The sequence below is a fragment of the Saccoglossus kowalevskii genome, chromosome 1, assembly GCF_978046115.1.
Source record: "Saccoglossus kowalevskii chromosome 1, keSacKowa6.1, whole genome shotgun sequence".
In the NCBI taxonomy this organism is placed as follows: Eukaryota; Metazoa; Hemichordata; class Enteropneusta; family Harrimaniidae; genus Saccoglossus; species Saccoglossus kowalevskii.
In genome coordinates this window covers 15,029,216-15,054,956 of record NC_140641.1, presented here as the reverse complement: position 1 = coordinate 15,054,956, position 25,741 = coordinate 15,029,216, and the positions used below count along the sequence as shown (strand labels likewise).

At 37.6% G+C, this 25,741-nt stretch overlaps 3 protein-coding genes across 3 annotated transcripts; 1 reads left to right on the top strand and 2 right to left on the bottom strand.

Annotated features, from left to right (window-relative positions):
- Nucleotides 1–5,730: 5,730 nt before the first annotated feature.
- On the bottom strand, nucleotides 5,731–10,996 carry LOC144351937 (arylacetamide deacetylase-like). The gene is made up of 4 exons (XM_085499432.1): nucleotides 10,506–10,996; nucleotides 9,052–9,277; nucleotides 7,844–7,907; nucleotides 5,731–7,313 (listed from the first exon to the last, which is right to left on the bottom strand). The coding sequence occupies exons 1-4, from the start codon at nucleotides 10,671–10,673 to the stop codon at nucleotides 6,536–6,538; spliced, it is 1,236 nt and encodes a 411-aa protein (XP_085355558.1). The 5' UTR covers nucleotides 10,674–10,996; the 3' UTR covers nucleotides 5,731–6,535.
- Nucleotides 10,997–13,891: 2,895 nt separating this feature from the next.
- Nucleotides 13,892–14,758, bottom strand: LOC102809520 (transmembrane protein 45B-like). The gene has a single exon (XM_006816407.1). It carries the CDS (start codon nucleotides 14,756–14,758, stop codon nucleotides 13,892–13,894), a length of 867 nt encoding a protein of 288 aa, XP_006816470.1.
- Nucleotides 14,759–20,240: 5,482 nt separating this feature from the next.
- On the top strand, nucleotides 20,241–24,784 carry LOC100375474 (uncharacterized). Its single transcript, XM_002734673.3, has 5 exons — nucleotides 20,241–20,448; nucleotides 21,354–21,456; nucleotides 22,178–22,325; nucleotides 22,882–23,044; nucleotides 24,366–24,784. The coding sequence occupies exons 1-5, from the start codon at nucleotides 20,433–20,435 to the stop codon at nucleotides 24,461–24,463; spliced, it is 528 nt and encodes a 175-aa protein (XP_002734719.1). The 5' UTR covers nucleotides 20,241–20,432; the 3' UTR covers nucleotides 24,464–24,784.
- Nucleotides 24,785–25,741: the final 957 nt, after the last annotated feature.

Below are 25,741 nucleotides of genomic sequence, written 5' to 3'. Positions count from 1 at the left end.
GAGTCAACTAGTGTACGACAAACGATACCATTTACTTCCACCTCTGTCTCGTTCAAAGGCCCAACAAATTGTTGTACCACCTCCACTCCAGCTTGGTTCAGAGACGAATCTAACATAGATTGATTAGGGGGACAAGCTTTAACAACACCTGCGAAATGTCCCTCTTTCGCAGGCACTATTCGTTTAATGATTTTGGCGATGTAGATTTCGGTTGAAAGGATCGGTTGGCCGGAACATAGGTTGGGAGCGGTTTGGAACAGCATCCTCGAACTACATGACCTTTGTTACCACATCGATAACATGCTGTGTCCTCGGGCAACTGCTTCAAGGTTTTGTTTCTGGACGGTGCTGTTTTGTCATAGGTAATGGATTTGTTGTGCTGGATGGTGTCAGTGCCAATTGAAGGTTGATCGCTTTTGTTTATTTTCTGCTCCAGTTTGGCTAACCTGTCAGCTTGCTGCTCCTGACTCAATGCAATTTGCTGTAGCAGTTGAGTCACCTGGGTCATATTTTGGTCTTCAGGTGTGGATGATGTAACTTTAACTGGAGAATCATGAATTTCATTATTTCTCACCCAATGTGGTTGACTTTGTCCTTTCTTGGTTTTGGTTGATGTGGGTCTCACTTCTCTGGCCAGAAGTCGGAGCTCAGCTCGAAGCTCAGTGAAGGACATTTGTCTTGGCTTCATTGGTGCTAATCGTGAAAAAACTGTCTGGTCGTGTAGCCCTTTCATGAACTGTTGAGTGAGTTTATAGTCTCTGTCAGGGTATGGTTGTCCATGATGCACTTTCTCTTCTACCTTGCGTAGTAGATCTTCCAGGGCAATGGCATAAGATCCTGCAGATTCGTCCGCTAACTGTTGCCGCTCATAAAAGTTACCCATGGGGTCCATGGACAGTCCACCATCACCATACTCTGCTCGGAGCTCCTCAAAAGCACGGCTGGGAGACTGCTGACCGGGTGGTAGGTTAAGTACTAACTTCCGGGCTTCACCACTAAGATGCCTTACAATGGTAGAAAACTGTAGTGGGTCAGGCATCATCCCTGCTGCAAATAAATATTCCATGTCTCGGATCCAGTCCTCTACCAACACTTTAGCCTCTGGATGACCACTAAACACTGGAACACCACGTACTTGGTGTGATGATGTCAGTCTGTATTGCTGGGTTGGTTGTTGCTGAGGGGCTGGAGGTTGATAATATACTGGTGGGGATGTTTGTATTGGCGGGTAAGGTGTGGAATTATAATATGGTTGCATTGGGTTGGTTACCCCAGTCGGAGTATTTAAGGGATATGCAGGCTGTATAACTGGTGGGGTATGCATGTGGCTATGGTAGCCCGAGCTTGTCTGTGGCGGCAAGTCTGCAGTCGCTATGGTAACTGGTGTGTGGCCCTGTTGGCCTGGTGGTGTATTGGTATACTGCATAACAGGTGTGTTATCAAACCCTACTTGGTCAAATGTGATTAATTCGTTACTTGGAGTATGTTGCATGTTGGGTTGTATGGTTACTAAAGTTGCGAGCAAAAATCTAAGTTATACGCAAATTCTATACAATACAGAATATTCTTTTAAGAAATATGGATACACATTAAAGGCATATGCAATAGTTAAAGTAAACAGCAATCAAGTGTAGGAAACTAAGGTTTGCGCTAGTTAATGTACATCAAATTAAGATAAGTATTACTGAATAAATGTCAAGCTAGGCAAATATCAAGCACTATACTGATATAAATAAAAGCATATGCATTATAGGCAATACAGAAGCAAGAAATTATGACACTACTGCTTACACTAATATCCATGTACATAACACACTGCTGCAAAGGCCAGGTAATTTCAATTACATGCGATCTCCAAAAAAACTATTTTGCACTGACAAACTGTCAAAACACTACACACACTATAGCACTAACTATGAATAAGGACTAATGCCATGCATGTACAAGCAGAAAGTTACACAATGTGTACATGTGACATGTATAAACAAACGTTCAGAATATGACCCAAAAAAAAAAACAACAACAAAAAAATCAAGGGTCTCTAGGAAACTGTTCAAATATAGGTGAATAATAAATCTTGAGTTTACACTGCACTGGTCACTGTTCAATTTGACAAGTCAGTATAAACAGGCATGGTACAATATAGGCAGCTCAGTAAAACCAGCAACTGTACTAATTTGACACGATGAATGGTCCTCTTGGTTGTCACAGCAACTATTCATTCACTTCTCAACAGCAGATAATAGCATTAAATGTTAATACAGACCAGGATACTGCTGGGAACTGCTTACTGTCCATTAATGAAAACCCAGATCCTGGTCTCGGCACCAGATGTGACGCAGATTTCGGGACGTGACTGCGTTGTGTGATTTTTTGTGTTATAGACTTCTGCGATCACATAAAATAAATAAATAACAGAGACGGGGCTTCAATGCTCTGGAGGTAGTGGAAAGTTCTTTATTCACTTGCGACATCATCAATGGCAATTCCTGCATAGAATGACGCCATATTGGGATGAAAAAGTAAAAAATACGGAAGAATACATTAATACAGAATTCTCACTTGACAGGTTGTTGGCAATATGCACTGCAAATATGCACATATCGAATAGTCACAAAAGTTTCTCAAAATCATAGTTTCAGAATACACAGCATGCATCCCAATGTATTTCTTAGCTACCTGGCATCAATAGGCCAGCTGATCACTGACAACAAAGTCCGAAAATGTCTAAATAAATCTATGACAATTTTGGTTGTCAAGGACAACGGTACGCTATACATTGGGATACAAACCTCATAAAAACATATATCAACAAATGTAAATAACTGGGAAAATATGAGACATCCCATCCTCAAAACTACATCTGAGTGTTATCTAAACTCTGGCAGTAACAGATTGATCAGATTCAGCAATGGATGGCAAAGTTGTACAGTAAATATATTCAGATTAAATCTGCATATGAAAACAACACTGACCTGCATAGAATGACGCCATATTGGGATGAAGCCTGTACAGGGTTCACCACTTGAGGGCGCTTTCCCAATATCTGCTCATATCTAATGCATTGAGTCAGATACTTTATAATGGGTTAGCATACATTAAACTTTGTTTAAAAAAAAAGCAAGATTGTTACAAATAAAATAAATAAAAGGAATAAATAATAAGTTCATGGTCACACTTGCAAGTGGAAAAAGAAGATGGCCACAGGGTTGTGTCCAGTCTCCAGAGGGCGCCATCTATTGAAATCGGGTTTTGTCAAGCGAACCTCAGGGATTACGGTACAAGATGAAAACTTTATGGGAGCTCTTGGCGAGATGTTGAATGTCACCATTTTTAGAGTCTCTCTCTGGCAGCCTCTCACTGAATATTTTAGTTGTTTTTTTTCCCATAATAGCGTGCATCATGATTTTCTAGGATTCCCATTGCACGACAGATTTCAAGAAAATAGCGATTACTCGATCTTCAGTTTTCACACCGCATTTCATGTGGCATTAGTCTTGCACAGAGTCACTTTGCTTATGCAATTATATCTTTAAAAAATATTTCGGTAAGATTTGATCATTTACTGACCAATATTTAATGCACAACTTTGATGTACCAGTAGTACATTCTGATATTACAGTACATGTACCGTAATGCCCGACAGCGTCCTCTAATCACATCTGATGAAACTAGGCATGTTTACAGTGCAATTGCCTGGACCTCACTACATTTAACTGCCATTGCCATATTGTTCCGAACACCAAAACATCAATATTGCATAGATTAGAACAGTTTAGTTCAAATGACTTTTAGGAGGGTGTGCCATTCGACTAAATGCATTCATTTACACGCATCAGACACCATCGACTGTGTCCTGACATTTCATACTATGTCAGTACATACATTTTGTTTGCCATTTATTATATAGAAATGTATATGACTGAATGAAATAAACTAAAATGGCATTGTAATCTTTTATTTATATTCAACGTGTCAAAGTCCCCCACTATTAGTTTGATCCAACTTGTTCTAATCAGGTAACGATCTCAAAGCACTTAGCAAACCTGTCAGCAACTTAGCTGGAAATCTTGTCGTTTTGGTGTTAGGAACAATGACGGTGATAATAACAGCCGTTATTTTTTTAATATTCGCTATATGATAATTATTCTTTTCAGCTTTAGATTTGTAAGTACATCAACCTGAAATGATGTTTGTGTAAAAAGTCGTTACAAATTTACACTTTTTTTTCTTAGAAATATATAACACTAAAACTGGCATAATAATATTTGCTTTGATAATGTGACAGGTTTTATAAGATATTTAATACGAAATAATATTCACAACATCAAATAACTATTAAATGACGTCACTAAGCATCATGTGATTAATTATACATATGCTGTGGTGTAGAAATAATTTAGCATTGAATTTGGTTCATGCAATAAATTACTTCTAATTCAGAAAGAAACCACTGAAAAGCCACAGTGAGGTAACACAGTTGCGATTGTTAATAATGTCTGTATTGCCAATACACTTAGTGATGTTGTTGTGAAGGTTCATTTACATGTAGGTAATATCCAGAAAATGCAAAAATAAATAAAAATAAATAATAAAAAACATACAACTGAAGACATGAATGGATTATTAGATTCCCAATGCTCAATCATTTGATTCAGACTTCACTGCATTAGTCAGCACAGAAAAGATGTCTGCATGAAAACCATAATGTCCTTGTCAGCTTCTCTAGTAACAAAGCAATATACATGTATACTGTAAAATACTTTATTTTTGCTGGAATTATTTTTCGCTGAAAAGACTTTTTTGGGCGTTTTGTATGGAATTTATTTTCACTGATTTTTGATGAGCTGAATGGAAAATATAGGGAAAAAGGTATATTCGCTGGGTTTTATTTTTACTGAATCATTCTTTTCAGCAAAAATAGCGAAAATAAAGTATTTTACAGTATAGGAAAAAAAGTATATTCCCTAGGTTTTATTTCGCTGAATCGTTCCTTCAGCGAAAATTAATTCCAAGCGAAAATACAGTATTACAATTCAATTCAACATACAGGTGAATACTTTTGTATAATAATACACAGGTGACTGAAATTCAATGTGGAAAAGTGCTCTAAGAATTTGTTGATGTACCGGTACTAGTCAATCACATTTCCTTAATGCCATTGTGTTGGAATAAAAACCCCTGATCGAATCATAGTTTTGACATTGTTAAATGTATTCATAAATGTATGGAACTGTCGGCTTGCATACTGGATTCATTTTTCAATCACTTTTTGAAGTCTTCTCGACAAGTTTTACATGAAACCGGTGGTTTTGCAGATTTGAGTATGAAAGAAATCATTCAAATAAAATGAACGCACTGTACTATTTAAATCGGTGTTTGAAATGCATTTCAACACAGTCCCTCCACACAGTCCCCACAAGAGGAGAATGGACCGATTTCAAATCCATCTAAATGAACTTGATAATTTTGACAAAGCCACTATTATCAAAGTGTGGTTCTGATGTATTGGAATGATATTTCTAACCTATTTTTCTCAGTAGATGGTTAATAGGTGGCATTTAAGGTAGCAAGAAGGGTTTGATGACGTTTTTGAATAAAGCATTCCCTGTCTGTTGTTTCATTCAGAAGCGTAATTTAGTGTATATGATTCAAAAGCCTAAGTAGGGAGGGACAAATTCGCACAAATTGGACAGTCATTGTTTACATAATTATCATGTGACAACCAAATTGGTAAATAATGAACACTGATAAAAGTATTTGAAATATGTTTAAAACACATTTAAGAAAGATTAAGGGTGTTTTTGGGGGGGGGTAATTTGGTATGGGGAGCAATTGACCACATTTTTGGGACTTTCTTTTTGAACACACAATTTTGGTTCTTTAATACTCTAACAGAATTTAAAAAAAAAATTATACTGGGTATAAATTTCCCTGCATTTGAAAAAAATGATGTTTTGCCACTTTTCACTCCCATAGTGAAAATAGATACTATTAACCACTTAATTTCACGGACAACAGATTTTGAATCAGAGAAATTGCAAAACTTTGTAGCAGTAAAAATTTCTCTTAGGTTCAACGACACCAGTCAGTGACTTTCACACAATTTTGTCTTCACTAATGTCAAAAAATCATCTAATTATAAAAATTCCCAGCAACAAAAATTGAACGGCCCACAATCGTGGGCTAGTCAAAGTATTACAATTATCAATGTTTTACTTTTAACAATACTGTAAAATACTTTAATTTCGCTTGGAATTTATTTTTGTTATTTTTGCAGTGAAAATAAAATCCAGCGAATATACTGTTTTTCCTATATTTCACATGCAACTTATCAAAAATCAATGAAAATAAATTCCATACAAAACACCCAAACGACATTTTCAGCAAAAATAAATTCCAGCTAAAATAAAGTATTTTACAGTATTCAAAGACCTGTACAATTTTCTGTTTGTCTGGAAAGTTGATGGGGACATTGCGGTTCTCATGCATTGTTTATTTTGCTGCTAAAATTCAATAGTTACATCTCTAATTATCAAAGGTTTTCAGCGGCATATGCCAGGAAGTCTTCCATGGCTACTTTACTCACATGAAAACCAGGAATTTCATGTAGATTGAAGCATCCATGAAAGCCATGCTCGTAATATCGCAGATCTACAGGTACACCTGCATTTTCAAGCCTCTGTGCATACAATACCCCTTCGTCTCGGAGTACGTCAAATTTCACCGTCATGATGTATGCATTAGGTAAGCCTTTCAAGTCGTGCTTCAATAGCGGGGAAAACGTACTATTTAACATAACGTCTTTAACCTCATTCCACAAAGTCTGGTTAACTGTAACAGGTTGGTGACGCTTATAGTCATCTGGTTTGAACTTGTCTGGCAGTGAATCTGGATCGACGTAGCTTAAATAAATTTCAGTTTCCTCGTCATGTGGCACCAGTCCGCCAACCTCAATAGCTTCCATTAAATGTTCGTCTGCGTAGCCTTTCAGGTAGAAACTGACAAACAGCGCCATTACAATTTTGGCAGCGGGCATGGCAGCTGTGTTGAGTTCATAAGACGGTAAACTCAGATCAATTGCTTGTAAATTAGGGTACATTAATGCCTGAAACTTCAAATGAGGAACAAATTTCTCATCTGTTAATATCTGACTTATTGCGGCAGCCATGTTGCCACCAGCACTGTCTCCCATGACAGCCACTCTGCTGGTGTCTATACCAGCGAGGGCGCCTTTCTGAAGAACCCATTTTGTAACAGTAAGACAGTCTACTAATGGTGCTGGAAATATATTCTCAGGAGCAAGCCGATACCTGATAAAGAAAAAAATGTTTTGATAAGTTGAAGAAATTTTTTTTTCACTATTTCTGTCATCTGGATTTAGCATTATTGGGAAGGGGGGCTTATTGTATATTTGACAACTCGAACAGTTTATGCAATTTGAGGTAATTCTTCACATACATCATTGGTTACAGGTCTTAGATCAGTGTTCAAATACTGTAAAATACTTTATTTTAGCTGGAATTAATTTTTGCTGTTTTGTATGGAATTTAAATCTCACTGATTTTTGACAAATTGAATGTAAAATATATAAAAAATGTATATTCGCTGGATTTTTATTTTCCCTGAATCATTCCTTCAGCAAAAATAGTGAAAATTAATTCCAAGTGAAAATAAAGTATTCCACAGTACATTTAAATAGCTACTAAAAAGATAAGCAAACAGTCAATCCTAGTAGGTTGGGGGGATCTGGAAACAATTGGGGTTTAACCCACTCAAACTAGACACATTAATAGTATTGCTACTGTTATAAGTATATGTTGATGTTGTAGCAGATACTTACTCTACAGAAATTACAATAATTCCCAATCTAGACGACACAGTCTTTGTTATATCATGGTGCATTTCTGTGGAGAAAACAAAACAGCAATGTATTATACCATGTTCACATGTGTGCCACAGAACTGGCTTGACTAACTTCATAAACGCAGTGGTTTTAACTGGTCCTGTGTTCATACATTCATAAAGACTAAACTAGCTCGGCATTGTTATCCGTTGTCATGTTTCTTTAAAATATTTAGTAAGATACAGAGTAAAGCTGACATTGGGGGCATGATTTTAAGGTGGTATTATTGCACACATGTGCTAAGACGGTTTCTGTAAGTACGGGGTGCTGGTTGAGACTCGCCATTTTAGGACATCTGAAACTAAATCGGCATGGCGCCGACTTATCTTGTTCATAAGTGTTTCAATGCCGGCTTAACAATAAAGCTATAGTTGCCAAATCGGCTTTTTGGTACATGTATGAACACAGTATTAGAGATATAAATTAATGTTGTGTCTGCACAGTGCAAACAAAATCAAAACTGAATTGAAGATATCATCACGAAATGAACAAATCTAAGAGAGGCAATCAGACTACCGTATTTCCAATTTTGATCAAAATGTTAGCGTCAATATAGAGAAAAAAGTATGAGGATTTATTTTGTGAAAGATGACAAAAATTTACTTTGAAGGGTTGAATATTTTAATGGCAAGATACAATTTTGGACGAAAATTTTTTGCATTGTTTTTGTTTATGTGGGAATTGCACGTACATACAGAGAATTTTGCTATAGAAACCATGACACATGATGTGTACGGCAAAGCTGTGCACATGTCGACCATCAACGGAAAGCGACATACGGGTAACCATTTTCCAATCATATACATGTACCAAGGACAGTCAAACAAAGCACTGCTGACCCATTACCAAATGTTCCACTAAAATTTCATTTCATGAATAAACAGACATATTCTTATTAGTTTAAATAAGTACACACACTGCATATAGGGTCTAAAAAAAATATTTTTTTATGAAAGTGTGGGTTGATCATTTTATTTCAACACTGCACAACACCCTCTGTTGATAAATTGATTAAACTTAAAAATTAAATAAAATATGTGTCTGGTCACTAAACATTTTAACCACAAACTAATGAAAAATGAAAGAAAAAGGTTTAACATTCACTCCACTATTTATCTAGACTACTAATAATTGTAGTTACTCACTGACTCCACCGATGGTCCATCCTCCCCCGTGAAGAAAGACAATAGCAGGCAGAGGTTCTGTTCCCATGGCAATAGGAGCATAAATTCGGATGGGTACATCACTGACACTGGTGTCCTTCATAGTAATATTTGAATCGCTTGGTAAATAATCCAACATAACGATATCAAATAAACGTCTGGCTAGTTTAACAGAGTCTCCCATACCAAGTGATTCCCCTAGCACCGCCTGTATGTGTTGAAAATAAAATTAGCAATTAATTTTCTCATTCATAGGAATACATAAAACATTCAGTTTGGAGTTGAAATATAGACAACAACAACAACATACTCTAGCCTAAAATTCATTTTCAATATTTGTTCGCCCAAATTTGTCACACAACATGTACAGGCAATCCTGTGTTAGTGACCACTTATATACCTACATGTATAAAGACCACCTGCCTATAGTGACCACTTTTAGGCAAAATGAATCCCAAGGAATAACCTATGAGCAATCTGTGTTTAAAGATCATGCAATAATAATTCTGTTTTTTTTTTCAATTTACTCATGTCAAACATATTTGATTTCGAGAAATTCAAATAAATGTGTTTTGTAGCAACAGTACTATCGTATTATTTTCTGGACATATACCGTAATATGTCAAATGTATGAGTTGGCAATCCATGAAAAACTTCTTTCCCCTTCCCTTCTGGCCTAAATATTTAGGTTCATTTTCAATCCAACTATACTAATACATAATTGGTATTCAATTGGTATTCAGCATGGGGTATGTAAACTTGCATACGAATACATTAGAAGATTCAGACAATGGGCTTTCACTAGATTGAAAAGGAAAGCAAAAAAAGTGAACATTTTTCATCTTTAAATATTTAGTAATTTATCTTCAGAATTTTAGTGAACTTTGGGAAAAAAACAACATCTAAAATCACTACATTTACTCACAGTTACTAGTAACCGTGGTTTACTAGTGACAAACACAGCCTCCCCCCCCCCACTCCCTATATTTAGGGAGGGCCTATGCTTGTTCCCTATTTTTTTTACCCCCCCCCCCTATCTAGGGAAAATAAGAAAATTTAACCACCCCCCCTTTCACGGGCTTTTCCTATGAATTTCACCCCCTATCTAGGGAACTTTTCAGTCTAGAACTCCTTTTAAACCCCCCTTTTTTGTATATCTCGGGAAGTGTTTTGAAATACACCCCCTATTTTGAGAATCTCGGGAAAACAAGCAAAAAATACCCCCTTTTCTACGATTTTCTCGGGAAAATGTTCCCGAGACAGGTCGTCAAAAAGTACCCTCTTTCCCGAGAAAATGGGAACGCGCATGCGGCCCCTATGGATCCTGAGTGGGGGGGGGGGGCACAGCCTATAACATATCTAGCTAAAAAGCTCCATTGTTAAACATCCATGATAAACGAAGCATTGCGTAAAACGTTAATTGGAATCACACTCACCAAATGTCTGATGGTTCTCCCTGTGGTTTCCACGAGTCGCAGTTTCCACGGTTCCTCAAACTCTTCGGGTACCGGCACGTAGACATACCAGGCCGTAAGAATGCTGGTGATAAGCAGAATAAAGGTTGTGTACCGACGTCGGGTCTCTGAGAACATAGTATAGACCATTTCGAAAAGCCAAAAATATATATTTTGAATGAAATATTACTACAATGTCATCTTATTGGGGTTACTGTCCAGTTGATTACAGAACTAAACGCTGGCAACGATAGCGAGTAATATCACGCACTGATCACTCTTACTGCGACCCGACACCGACTAACCAACAAGTCTCGATAATTATTCCGTTCGATTGTTTTCCGCTAGTCCATGTCACCATAGAAACGCCACAAGAAGATGCTCGTACATGTACTAGTATACAGCCAAGAACAAAGGCATCCTGCTATTGATCAGACCATGTTTGGAGCTAAAACAAGAGCCCCATGGACCATCGAGGTTGCATTTTGCTGAAAAGTCGCGGCTCATTCAGCATAGCTGGTCAAAATTGAAATACGTGGCGCGTTACAATGTAATCAATGCCTCGCAATTGACCCGATATCCTTTTGAATATCAAACTCGGTGAATACCGCACGAGTTGATGTTTACTAGTGGCCAAAGCCTAACCATGAGTACTGTGAACTGTCAAGTCACTGTGTATTAAAATCAGCTGATCGACGCCTGCCTTTTGTCACGTGATCGACGATTCCCATGGTGCACCGCGATTGACCGCAACACTATATACCACGCATTCTTGAAACCACCAATAAGATTTCCATACAAACAACAATATAAGTGTCATGGCATATTTCTAAAAAAAAGGGTGGGTTCAAACATAAATAAACTCAAAATTTCTGAACCACATGTGTTTAATCAAAAAATACACACACAGAATTACACATGTTGTTCAACTCAATCCAAATTAAAGGCAGGCAGTCGTCGCGCCGCGTCCCGATCGATATGGGACTCATAGCGACGTATACAACGTGTGTAAAATACATTGTTTATTTACATGAAATTTGAACACGCGCTGCGCGACGACCACCGCGCTTTAATATCATGGTACCACAAAATGTTACCAGATTAGTCACCGTTACGTAAAGCGACTTTATCCCTCATGGGAAGGTTGCTCAAACTCCCAATAAATATAAACTAAAAAGATACTGATTTCTACCGTTCACTACAATAAACGACTTCAATTTAAAGCGGACAAACGTTAAATAAATAAAATACAAACACCGAGTGAAAAAATACTTTTTCCGAACCGTATTGACACTCCATAATATTTTTTAATTTGTAAGTAAGTTAGTAAAGTAAGTAAATAACTTTATTGATTTTGTATCCTTATTGGGATATTGAAAATAATACAATAAAGAATGTTGTTTAAATAAACAACAGCTAGCTAACCCCGTCAAATACCCATCAAAAGTCGATCAATTCTGCACGCTGCAGTATCTCTCATATTTTACGTTATTGAAGAATACAACCAAATTATCGGTATAGAGGCCTGGCTTGTACTCGTTACTCTGAAACAGAGTTCACTCACCGTGCAGTAAAGCCGGGTAAGTGTTTCTCTACTTTCTGAATTCTCGGCATCCACGTTCAACATCACTCGTAGTCGTTTGTAACAACAACAAAAACAAGACTTTTATCAAGTTAAGGCACTACTGTTGGTTCCAAATGTACACAAGGCTAGCTGGTAGACACTAAATTACAGAAATGCGTGTTTATTTGGATTTTTTGCATACAAAACGCAATGTATTTAATTCCACAACGACCAGTAGTGCAATTGACACATGGTGACAATTAACTGTCTTCTAAAAATAAATATGTTTTACAATTTAAAGCGGGGAGGTCGTCACCGGCGCACACGCGGGAATTGAGTCCCAAGCGATGATAACAACACACGCTAAAAACGCAAAGGCTAGACGCTTGTTTGTAAACAACGACACTCTAAGGCCATCTGACGCATGCGCAGGTGACGACTCCCCCCCCCCCGCCCGCTTTAAACGTTCGGTACCAAAAGTGGTGTGCTGATCATGCTATATATGACATTTGAAATCCATACACCGTAAAGTCTTCTGCTGCTCAGAAAGTAATTTATAACTACTCCCAGTCTTCCGTAGTAAATGTTTTTTTTAAACGTGCACGGGTTTCTGAAATACAGTGTAATTGCCTGAATTTAATCACCAACTGACCAACGGTCTTACCGATATTGTCGTTACATACGACTATGGCGGCATAGTAAGCCCTCAAACATAACTCCGCATTGATTTCGCATTCCCTCGAAAACCGTTAATATTTATTTTTACTTCTGGGTCCCATGCAATCTATGTAAATATATCTTTTGTACACACGAACATCAATTTTCCCAAATGAAAGCAAAAACAGTACAACATAAAAAAAAAGACAAAAAATGTAAAATAATATCATGTATATATTGCATGTACAAGATTAATTTTAAAATGGCTCAATTTACACATAATGAATTAACTGCAATGTACATTCTTTATTAATTGTTAAGTTTATCATTTGTTATAACAATTACATATAGTATGAAATGTACAAAAAACTGCCACACGCTCAGTGTCCAATTTGATTAATTTAGAAAAATACACATACACATAAAACAAATATACTCAGATTATTAATACTCTCTAAGTTCAATAAAAAGATGCGTATATTAATTTTGAGGCAGGTACCCATAGTCTAATATTAAAATATATTATATAATAATTTATTGCCCACGAAGTTACATTTATGTTGCTTTTAAGTTTGTTATTAATTATTATCATGCTAATACATATTACAATTTTACCCTGTTTTGTCACCGATACGTTTACTGACACAAATATTGTCATTGCTACAATATAAGCATGTGATCAAATTCGCGAGTAACATTCTATCTTAAACTGACATTCCTAAGATTTAATTACTATATTATAATAATTTACAAAACAATGAATTTCCTGGTCCCAGTTAATTGAAAAATATCAACATTCTATTATATTATTTGGTAAGCTGGCCATGATTGGTTTAAATTTACATACACATTCGTTAATGAACTTAATTTAAATATAATGAGTAATATCTCAGGCTTTGTGCAACAATTACATTTGTGCTGAATGTGTATAATTTCTATTCAATAACTGCTTATTTTTTGAAAACGATGAGACCCTTAATTGCAACTATTTGCTTGTCGTCTGAATACCAGCTATGTCCACTTTTATCTCACAATCATTGGTAGTCTAGTGACTTCTCTCCCATCCCTTCATGCTCAGAAGAACTGGACGCTCAACACTTTTTTCATAAAAAAAAAAACATTGTTAGATTACTGTTAGTATAACATATTACGATTCAAATTCATCTTCCAAAAGACCGTTTTTTTCCAAAGTTAGTTCAACGTCATTCCCTCTAGTTGTGTACGTGTTGTTTCCATGGCGACATTTATAATACATCGACATAGCCGCATACACGACGTTGATGAAGACAATAATTAAAGCAACGTGCCAAGTAAAAATCATAGTTATGAAAGTAGAATTCAACATATTGTCTTCGTCCCATGGTTCTGCGCCTGGTCGCGGATCGAACAAAACAAACGATATCTGATAAAACCATGTTCCTTGTAACAATGTGAATGCAACGCGAAAAAATGACAGAAACGTCTCCCCGGGGAACCACATTTCGATGAATGTTGACACCGCTGCTCCGAATATAGCGAGGACCAATAAAAAATGTAGCATGACATCGAGGGGATGTCTACCGTGCCCATGCAGATAAAATAGGAATCCCTCAACGGCGAATGCCAAGGATAGATACAGCTTGTTTCTACCGGGCACCGTTTTCACGCAGGTTTCGCTCAAAATATCGACCACTCCGCTCAATGCAAAGAATATGTACATCGTAACATGGTGCCAGTCGTTCTGTCCATGTAGTTCGCCGTGTTCGTCCCGTAGCTTCCACTCTGCCGAGGTTCCTTCTACAACTACACCGATGGCACAGGCCAGTACCTTTATTGTTCCTTCTAATAACAACGCTTTTCGGCAAAACACCATATTGGCACAGCGACCACACCTTGACGATGAACGACGATCATTGTCATGTTTATCCCGCTTCAATATGTGTGATCTACAGGCGTGGAACAACCACCATAGTGAATAAATGATGAAAAATGTACCAGGTAGTACATGACCTCCGAATGTGCCTGTAGTCGCCATTTTTGTAGATAAATGTCGTTAATCTTTAATCAATTTCAGTTATTAATTGTGTACAGCTTTAGTGGGATATCTAGTGAACATCGTATTGTAACACCGATTTTAAAAAAAAAAGTTTGAAAAGTGAGACAACCATGTGTAAGAATGTACAACCTGAGAATTGGTAGTTTTATGTATAAATGTAAAAATATTTGTTTCTCTACTGTATTCAATGGTATATTTATATTCCCATACATTCCTAGTATCACAGACAAACTCAACAAAACTATATCCCAAAATAGCATATAATTTTCTGTCCCAAAACTATGGAACGGAATCAGTCAACCAATCAAAATAAATCAAACAAAGTGTCTATGGTCACAACGCCTTCTTGTTGAATAAGTGCATTTTTTTTATGTTTGTTTATATTCTGTTGTTTTCAACTTTTTCTTTGGGAAGATCAATGTGGACACTCTACAGTTGTATGAAATGGAACAATCTAAACACATGCGACTTGATATCATTGTTTTAATATAAGAGTAAAAATAAATTTGAATTGCAGAGCAACATACTGCCCACGGGCGAATAAAGCAAAGTCATTTGGGGGAGAAATATTGTTTTAATACGAGTCCCATTTTCAAAGTATATATGAAAATGATACATTAAATAGATACCTAATGCGAAATGAAATGCACATCGTGAGTCGCATTATTAGTAACAGGCCGAGATATATCTATAGCTATAAGTGTTTTATTGGTCATGTACGCGCAGTGTTAAATATCGTATCACTGCAAAATGAACAATGCTTGCATGGTACAATCCCGTGCTTAACATTTCAGTCTTTCAAAGGTTTTAAAATGAGATTACCCATGTGTAAGATCTGGTTCCAGAGATTTCAAATTGCCCGATTGTAGTGTATTAAAAAACATAGTGGTGTTTGGAGCGATCTTTCATTGAATGACAAACTGACTGTATGTTTATATTTCTAATGCCATGGTACTCATGCAGGTACGAAGGTTATTATGTACGGAAGTGCATTCTTCACAAGAAAGAAAATCACCAAAACGTTAAAAAATTAACCTTGCATGTTCAATCGTCATACAAAATATGTGGACAATTATTCATTGCAAGTTAATACAAGTGACCGTGGTCATTATCTTACGCTAGGGAGTAAGAGCACACGCAGTTTATATCAACAGAATCAGCTCAGGCAAAAGCAATATCCCGTGCACATTATAACAATTATCCTTATTTCATTATCATCGTGTCTCAACAAATTCAACAAAGTACTTTATTAGTGTTCAATTACAGTATTTAATCATACATGTTTCAGATATTGCTAAAAGTGTTTACGAATATAGATTTTAGTTAATTTGCAAACTCTTTCAAGATTACCTGTAATTGGATGAATAACCCCTTATTCTGGATATGCAAGAAACAAAATGGCCTCCAGTCTATCACGATGTGCATCGGTAACGGCCGCCAGTCGGTCATTTTGACTAACAGAACGTGCATCACCAACTCGGCATATTGAGAGCTGTAGCACAACATCCAACGAGGGCAAGCAGTTCCAACGTGTAGATAGACCCCAGAAAAAAAAAACATTCCAGTGTATTGTTGAGGTACGATTGGCGATTGAATTTCTGATAGAAAAACTGGAAACATCTGTTTTTTATGAATATTTTTATGTTGGTTCATAATAAACGTATCTTCGCCACGCTCGTCTACTAGATTTCAGTGTCATCCGGGTTTAATGGCACCACTACATGTGAATGTCAATAGTTAGCCTCGATATAATTTTGTCCCGTGGATTTCAAGTATATATTTCTGAGTTTGTCATTTAGGGTTTGTCTATTATTATTAAAAAAATATCTTGCTCTATTATTTTCTTCACCAGTCTGTATCTTCACCGCTGCCATCTATGTAATGTTTTAACCCTGCTAATGTTGTTATGTATCGTGTCTTTCTTGTAACCGGGTAGGGATTGTTTGAGTGAATATAACTAAGCATAGTTTCCGCACATGTCATGTGATACTCGTTGCATGCTAACATGAATGACGCCCCCCCCCCCCCCGCTTTAATTTGTGGTCAGTTTACTGCGTTTCAAGTCGTAGATTGCATGTCTTTTGGAAGGCTGATTTTGTTTTGTAATTACCGACACGACATCGATTTGCGTAGTAATCAACGGCATATATTTGCGTAGTAGCTGAGATGATAAACATATTATTTGGTAGCAACAAGAAGTGGGTCAATATTCCTGAAGTCACCGTGACGGACATAAAATACCTAACACTCTATTACTGATTTCACACTGTTATATTTCGTAAGACCCATCAATTTAGTTGATTGTCATCTTCAGGTGTTGAATTCATGTCTATACAGTCGTCAAACAACAACTTGTTTACAAAAATGAGTGTTGCACGCGAATCATATCATTTGGGGTAAATTCAGCCAATATGATGAATAATGGTAAACTGAGTAATAGAGTCACGTGGTTTACACTATGAACTTAAACACAAAGTATATTAGTCGACGTATTGTGTATGTACAAAATATAAACCTAGTCAGATATGAAATATTACGCGTGACCAAAGATAGTTCATGCACGGCACATGTGTATTAATGCCGCCCTCAACGGCAAGTGTTTGAAACATTTACAATAACCCATTTTTTTTTCATTTTGGGGCTGACTTTTATGAACTTTTCAGTGTATTAGCATAGAAAATTTGTTGTTTAATTATAGTGTAAGATTCCATATTTTTGTTAAATATCAAAATTTTTAGCTAAAAAAATCTGCTGATAATGGTGTTATATTTAAAAAATGCACGCGCGATACAGGGGGAATGTTAATGTGTTAATACGAATTTGTATTACTGATGGCTGATGAATACATTCCGGGCGGGTGCAGAATGTTCAGTTAGAGATGGCGTACATTTACAATGACGTTGAGGCCGTATTGCATTATGGGGACGCGCTCGCCCCTCTAAATCGTGATTAACATTACATAGTGATATGTCATGTACCAATAAATCAAAATTTAATTTAGTTCTCAACCAAATGTGATATTTAATTTATTTCAGTATCAAAGGCCACAGGCCAATGTGTACAAAACATGAACAATGTACAAATCAGATCACTCAAGTTTAACCTGTGGACATTACACATATCGGCGATAGTTATTGCGCCCTCGCCGACAAATTCACTCAAGGCGCAATCATCGGTCGGTGAGGGCGCAATAACTATAGCCGACACCGTTTTAGACAATGAAAAATGAAGCACAATAAATGTGTTCAAATAAATCTAACATTCAAGCAAAAAGTTCGTCTTCAATAAGGTTCAACCACGGAGTTAAAAAAAAGACATTTTTACCTCACAGGTCATATATTCTATTTATTCCAGTCATGGAGGTATAAACATATATTATTTTATGTTTATACAGTACCTCCATGTTCAGGAATAGTTATCTATATGCCACCTTCCACGTTTACGGCATGCGTTGAAAATCTTACACAGGGCTTACCTGAATATTGGTTGTTATTCTGCAACCCATTTTATAAGGCCTTCAATAATATAACGAGGAAAAGACAATCGAGGCAATCATTCAAAATTTTATAGTCCATTCCTGGTCATGACCTCGGGCCGAGCGTGTGTGTTTTCCCTGTCACGTGTTCCGATGTATAATTTGTTTGCGATAAACACACACTGATCATAGTAAGTGTTAAATCACGCCAGGGCGATTACAACGACCTTCTCACGAGACTTTGCGATAAAACCTCGCCTATCCGCGATAAACTGACTTCATTACCTTTACTCCCATGCCAGTGGCGGATCCAGAGGGGGGGGGGGCAGGGGGCCATGCCACCCCTAAACGCATGACGATTCATATCATCTGGATTACGCATACTAGTAGCTTCTCTGCGATTTTCGTTCCGTAATGTTAAGCGAAGCTTCCCCCCCCCCCACCCAATCCCCCACCCAATACATTTTACTGTCCCATGCTGACATCAACAGAGCGTGAACATCGTAACTGTCCAGTGATTCTATTTAAGCCAAGAAGAGTCTGATGTTTACAATCGTAAAGCCCGGGGCAATGAATACAAAATTCAATTCAATTGGACATTTAGGAAGATTTATGCATTCTCCCCATAATGGTTTTGCCCTGTACTAATAGTTCCACATTATCTAAATTCTACCCAAGTACTCAGGTACAAAGTACGAATTGACCAGACGTTCGCAGTACGAACGTAGGTTTGGTGGCGTATTTATGGTACGAAGATTTAATATATAGATTGACACAAGCACTTTTAAAATCTATTAATACAACACTTGTTATTTAAAACACCCATGCAACTGTCCTTTATAATGAGAATTTCAGGCAACCCCTCAAATGCTTGTAGATTACCTATATATAAATATATGGGCAATGTTATCTATAGAGGGATTGTGGTAAAACGTATTCTATAGGAGAAAACTGTAAGAAATTGTTGTAGCACTAGACAATAACACTTCCACAGATGGTCAACTCGGCTGTCATAATCTTTAAAATAAACGATGGTAGCATCTTTGTTGATGTTAAACTTGCAGAAGCCCCTCCTACACAACAACGCTATACAATGGCCCACGGTGCCGATGTTGTGCCCTTTAACCGGAAGTGTACCTGCCTGATTCCTAATAATATACATGTATATCTTCTTTTCTGATAGTTGAGTACCACTATCGACAATCAACAGAATGTTTTAGGGCCGAGGTCTGCTGGAGTCCGAGGCACACAAGGTCGAGAATAATGGACCAATGATCTTTAGATATCAAAATCATAGTGAACTACCATTTGCAATTCACCACAAAATGTCATTTAGTATTCTTCACTTAGATCATGTGACAACAAACTTACTACTTAATAGTAAGTACGGGCAACGAAACAGTTCTTTCCTAGTACAATGTAAACGGGCGTTGTTTAGAATAAAGAAACTAGCGAAAACTGATAAAGGATGCTTGACCAAAACTGTCTACGGTCGAAACTAAACACCAAACTTAGAACGATCGGCAAGGCGCAGGTTCGCCACAACTCTTATAACAACCACGTGACAGTCCTACGCCAATCGCTAATCTTACACAATCTTCAAGTTCGTATTAGCGACACGTGTTGTGAAAAGCTTTTGATACTCAACAAAGGTCATAACAAAATTTGCATATTTAGTAAAGGGAGATAGTGGCAATTACGTAATCTGGTGCTTGTTCATACTTTAGTTATGCAGGCCCAATTTTGGGATTAAAATTAGGGCCTTCCCTGGCACCACTTCCCGGGCGTGAGTTATTCAGGCCGTTCTAAATATTTAGGTTCGTGTTCACAGACGAAATTCAGTCAAGCCTTAAAATTGGACAACCTTGTGAAACCACTTTTTATATTTGACCACCTAGGTGTGTGTTTATGTGAGACACGTGATGCGTTCCCAAGAACAAATAGATTTGATGGTCAACCTAGGGGGACATTTGGCATTTAAAAACAAAATTTATCAGTACAGGAGGACAGTAACCAGGACAGTAACGACCATAGACATCCCGTAACAGTTCAGTGCCACAATCTTGTTTGGAAGCCAGGGAAGAAAATATGGCATCGAAACCAAAGCTAGATATCGTCGTGGTCAGTGACGTTGTATGACCCTTCTGTTGGCTCGGGAAGAAAAAACTCGAGTCCGCAATGCGTAAATCGGAGGGTGAGTACTGTCTGAGTATTGGCATTGCCATTGGGGCGGTTTGCTTGACCGTTGTGTACCCTTGCCCCATTATAATACAGGGCAAATAGACTACCGTCACGAGACTTTGCGATAATAATTCCTACTTCATCAGTTACACTTGCGAATTTGAACACGTGTAATGTTAACTCTTTATCATTGGTCACGTGATCATTGGTCAATACAATACAAGCGTTTTCACGCGAAACATGTATTTTTAGTATTTGTGTATATTATATAGGTGAAAATATTATAACTATATAAAATGTATTTTAAACACAGTCGTCAATATTGAAAAAAATATTCGGTACTTAATAGTCATTCTTTATCAATATGCATTTTGCTTAACTTAAAGGTCGTTTTGTAAGACTGCACATCCACTCTCAAAAACACACGAGTTAGGATTATCCTGCGATCAAACTTGCCATGTAACTGTGCTGGGTTTCCTTGTCTCGTCCTAGTTGTGCGCTGGTTTATTGCATTTTTTCGTTTTTTTTGTTTTGATTTTTTTAATCTTTGATTCGCCACGAAATCTGGATAGTGCCACGTGGTTCAGAAACCAACACACCGGCAATGTAAGAATACAATGTCATTTCCATCAACATCCGAACGTCATGCCGACGATAGATAGTTCAGTTCATTGCTCTGCTTGTTTGCTCATCTACGTAACAAGTACTAGTATCCTTGGGAAAACAGTAAAGTAGTTCGGAAATTGGATGAAACTACAAATAATTTAGTAGTTATTACGTAAGACGGCACATCTGTTGTATTATGTATGCTTGCATTTTTTAATTTGTAATTTAATTTTAGTCACTGTGGGCGAAATATTTATCCTTTATTGTTTTTCTTTCTAACATATAATTATTTTGTATGTATCTGGTTTTCAGACAAATATGACTTCTGTGTTCGCTGGGATCCGTTTTTTCTTTCGCCCGACACGCCAGCTGGTGGCATCCCCATGCCAGATGACTTTTCGTCGGCCATTGCGAGGTAATACTGATCTCGTGTCGCATTTCAATCATCTTCCTCATTTGAGTCATGTGGTGAAATGTACCACGTAACACAAATAACTGTTGCGTGTGACGTAACCTGGCGCATACCGGTTTTATTATTCTAAGGATGCAACCCAGGTTCTAGATCACTTGTTTATTAAATTGTAATTCACAATGAATAGTAAATGCATGGAGGTAAAAAGAGATGCAACTAAATACAATACAACACAACACAATACAATATTATATATATTTTTGTTTAGCCCTAATTGTAAATTTTACGTTTTTTATTTTTTCAATCAAAATGGAAATAGTTTTAAACTTTCCAGTCTATCATGTGTGTGCGTTTTTTTGGCAAGGATGAATTCAGAATTGATGAATAATAAATTAGAAACTTCAAAGGTATAAAATCGACACTTTGCATAAACGTTACTTCTGACCTTGCTCATAATATAATATGAAATCTGACAAATACTATATGGCCTAAAATGAGGTATCGTTCTTAAAATCGAGTAAGTACGTTTATTTGTGCCGCAGTTACGTAATCAATCACGTTCTAATACTGAGTGCATAGTCCTAGTTTATATCGCTTGCCTTATTTAGTCGCTCGAATAATTACTGTGAATACACTGGAACAACAGTCTGATTGTTGCGGGAAATTCGAAGACATAAAACAGTTGCATGCATAGTCTATCATCTGTATCTGTGGTTTATTCTAGCTTAAAGGAAAATGGTAAAGCCGTCGGCATTGATTTCACGTGTAAAACTGAATTACTACCAAACACCACTTTGGTTCATACACTGGTGGAGTACTCTAAGCAGGCCGGTGGTAGCACGCAGAACGATCTTGTAGAAGTCTTGTTTAAGGTAATTAAAGCGCGGTGGTCGTCGCGCTGAGCATCTGCGACATTTGTTTTTATAAACATTGATTTTCCCACAGTCCAATGTGCTCTTCTAATGGAAATCGCAAGTATGAAGGTTGACCTAGGCACGACTTGCACTGAATGCCGCCATTGACTCTTTTGATACCTTCCAATCACCTAAAACTTACCTAATTTAAGCTTGGAAACGTCTCAGTTTGTACTCCTTCATCTGCACGAAAGTTAAAGTTGCTATCTTTGTTTATATGAGACCCATATATCTCGCGCATGCGTGGCGTGACGACCATCGTACTTTTTCCGGTCATCATTTTGCAAATTTGTGTATTTTCAATATATTTTTTACATAAAACAAAATTGGCAGGTGGGAATGTACTTATTATTCAATATGTTTTTAATATTCATTAACGCAGTTTGGTAGTACCTTTGCTTTACAAACTTATCTTGTCCACTCAAGTTGAAAATTCACCTTTAGTCACCATTTTAGGATTTGAGTCGCCGGATTACATGCGTGTACTTTATCTTGTCGTTTTTGTATTTTACAGGCGCACTTCACTGATGCTGAAGGGCAGACTTTGGACAACCTTCTAAAGTATGCCAAGTCTGTCGGTCTGGATGTAGATGCTACGAAATCTCACATAACCAACCCTGATAACCAGAAAGTTATTACCAGTAAAGCTAAGGAATGGAGTGACAAAGGCGTTACTGGTAATGTTTGTCTTAGTTATTTGTCATTACAAAGGCGACGACGATAATTACCCTCCGTAATCGCACTTTTTTGAAACGGTCACGTGTAAAGATCAGGCCCACAAAATCACGTGCACTAACTAGATCACGCTTTCGAGACCACACGTGACATGTGCAAGATTGATTAGACCATGGAGGTTTACCTCCACAAGTGGACGGAGTTGCCATATAAAGCATGCCCGTGGACGTACGAAAAAACACGCGCGCACAAAACACCTGGGTGAAATTTATAAGCTGGTATATGAAATCGAACAATGACGAATACCAACTAAAAAATTTGGTAAAAAAAATAAAGATTCCTTTATTAATGTGAATACGTGACCTTTTAAAGGTTGATTCGATTTGAGATTGATACTTTAACCGTTTTAAGTGAAACTGCGATACTTTCATCCATGTTTACTGAAAAGAAGTCGATTTAAATGTCCAATATATATATATATATATAAGTAGTCGCACAAAAACGCCGGGACTTGCGAATTGAAAGTTCAGGTACATTAACATAGATAAGAGATGACGTATACAGCTGCACTTTGATTCGTTGTCAATGCTCGTCAACATTTTTTAATTAGCGTAATCACCGGCGTGATTCCGCTCCGATTTTCACTCCATCCCAAGGGGTCGCCTGCAGATGCGTTCAGTCGAGATTTCTTTCGCAGTCACGCTAGTTTTCGCGATCACGTTAAAAAGGCTAAATTGACAGTTATTTATTTGTAAACCAAAAAAAAAAGTCCCAACTTTGCCACTCTGGAGGCTTGATCTCTTATGAACAAACGGCATTATGGAAATGAAATGTGGTACACTTACTTAGTCGGTATTTAAATTTATAACTCTTTTTCGAGGCCAAAACTGTTTAGAATGCTTGTCAATGAATCAAAAACAAAGTAATAATTCGAGAATGAAATTGATAAATGTTATGATGAATGATAAAAATGTAACTGGTTTTCCAATATTGACTCTCTTTAAATACAACGCATTTGACTCGAATTTCGCCGCTCGTCGCCGAGTTGTTGTACGCAAAGGTAGCCCGCACGCCATGTTTTGAACACTTACCGTTGAGGGCAGCATACGCAACCGAAATACTGAGCAGGTGGCAAAGGTAGTCGGGAAATGCCCAGGAAATCTAGTCTAAATTGCAAAGTTTTGCCCGCTTTGAATATGTTTCTTTGAACGTAATCAGGGCATGAAATCAGGCAGGATGTATCTCTCCGTCTTTACTTGCTAATTATTTAGATTTCTGTTTAAATCGTCCAATAATGTGCATGTCATTGTTTTTCTTATTCAGAAGTTCCATATTTCGTCATTAACGGTGAGGCAGTCTTCCATGGAGACAAAGACGAAGCATCGTTTCTGAAGGAATTTGAGCGCCTGGCGAAACGTTAACACAAGATTGGACGACACAACGTGGGAGTTCGTGAGATCTCGCCACACAGATCGGTTCACTGGCTGTAATGCAGTTGATGACGGTCCTGGGGTAAATAAAATAACCCCTAGTCCTGAGAGAAATACTGTATGCCCAGAAGAAAATATCGGTGTGAGCCAGACCTCCCCGGTACTCGGGAGTGATAAATAGCACATATTCTCGTTTGTAGAATGATTTAATGGCGTAATTACCAGTACTATGTGATTATGCATTCAGACTAGACATACAATGAATATGGCGGTCATTTTTCAGGATTAATAAATATTTTTGTTTATATTTTATGTTACTTTGTGCATGCTATATCCCCCATCTGACTACCACCCCCAATGTCAAACGTATACGATGTATGTCTACACACGTAGAACTTCATGCTACAACCCCCCCCCCCCCCAATAACTTGCTGAACCAACCAACACCGTTCTGTCGACGTGCACTTACATTTAGAGATGCTGAATTGTTAGAGTTTTGTTTAGGATTGTACATTTCTCGGAGTTCGGTTAATTGACCTTAGAGTTACAATTTGGGCGTGATTTTTGGGATGGTGTCGCAAGAATGGGTGTGGTTTCAAGAATATAGTCGTAGTGTAACTCTGTGGTGTTCGCAACAGCATCTCGTCCAGACTTTGGGTCTCCATTTATTGGAGTGGCATAATGAAGTAGTACGACTTTTATGTGTTTACCTCTAGATAGTATTCAGTGCCGAGTGAGAGTGGACAGCAGCATACGGAGGGGGGGGGGTTACTGCATCCAAATCGATTGACAAGTAAATAGATCGGCCACACCAACGTCATCACCCCGTAGTCTTTATATTTGCCAAGTTTTGAACCGGACGTTAGAAATAAATCAGTCGCATAAAGGATACTTTATCTCCTCAGTGAATCCACCCTTGCTTGCAACTAATCCCGCTTGTACCTCTAGCCGATCTCGTGCATATTGTTTAATCATTTTGAGTTCCCCCTAAACTCGGGCGGGGTGGGACTGAATAAAACCATGTACTCGGACGGTAATAGCGTTGTATATGGGTAGATGACCTGCATATTACAACCGCGGTGATGTTGTGGTGCCTGCCGTAAAACTAAGTCGTATGTCCCGACACTTCCAGTGGCACGCCTCCGACATGGACAGATAACACTGCCATATTAATATGCATTCGTACCAATCACGTGCGTGTCGCCATATCACATGATCAATGGTCGGAGTCCAATTTGCTGAAATGTTTATTGACCTGAATCCAGGGCT

Coding starts and splice junctions, on each gene's coding strand:
- LOC102809520 (XM_006816407.1), bottom strand. CDS start 14,758: ATGGCGACTACAGGCACATTCGGAGGTCATGTACTACCTGGTACATTT.
- LOC100375474 (XM_002734673.3), top strand. Junction 21,457..22,177: donor TTTTCGTCGGCCATTGCGAG/GTAATACTGATC, acceptor GGTTTATTCTAG/CTTAAAGGAAAATGGTAAAG. Junction 22,326..22,881: donor TTGTAGAAGTCTTGTTTAAG/GTAATTAAAGCG, acceptor TGTATTTTACAG/GCGCACTTCACTGATGCTGA.
- LOC144351937 (XM_085499432.1), bottom strand. CDS start 10,673: ATGGTCTATACTATGTTCTCAGAGACCCGACGTCGGTACACAACCTTT. Junction 9,278..10,505: donor GGAGAACCATCAGACATTTG/GTGAGTGTGATT, acceptor CAACACATACAG/GCGGTGCTAGGGGAATCACT. Junction 7,314..7,843: donor ATTATTGTAATTTCTGTAGA/GTAAGTATCTGC, acceptor TTTCTTTATCAG/GTATCGGCTTGCTCCTGAGA.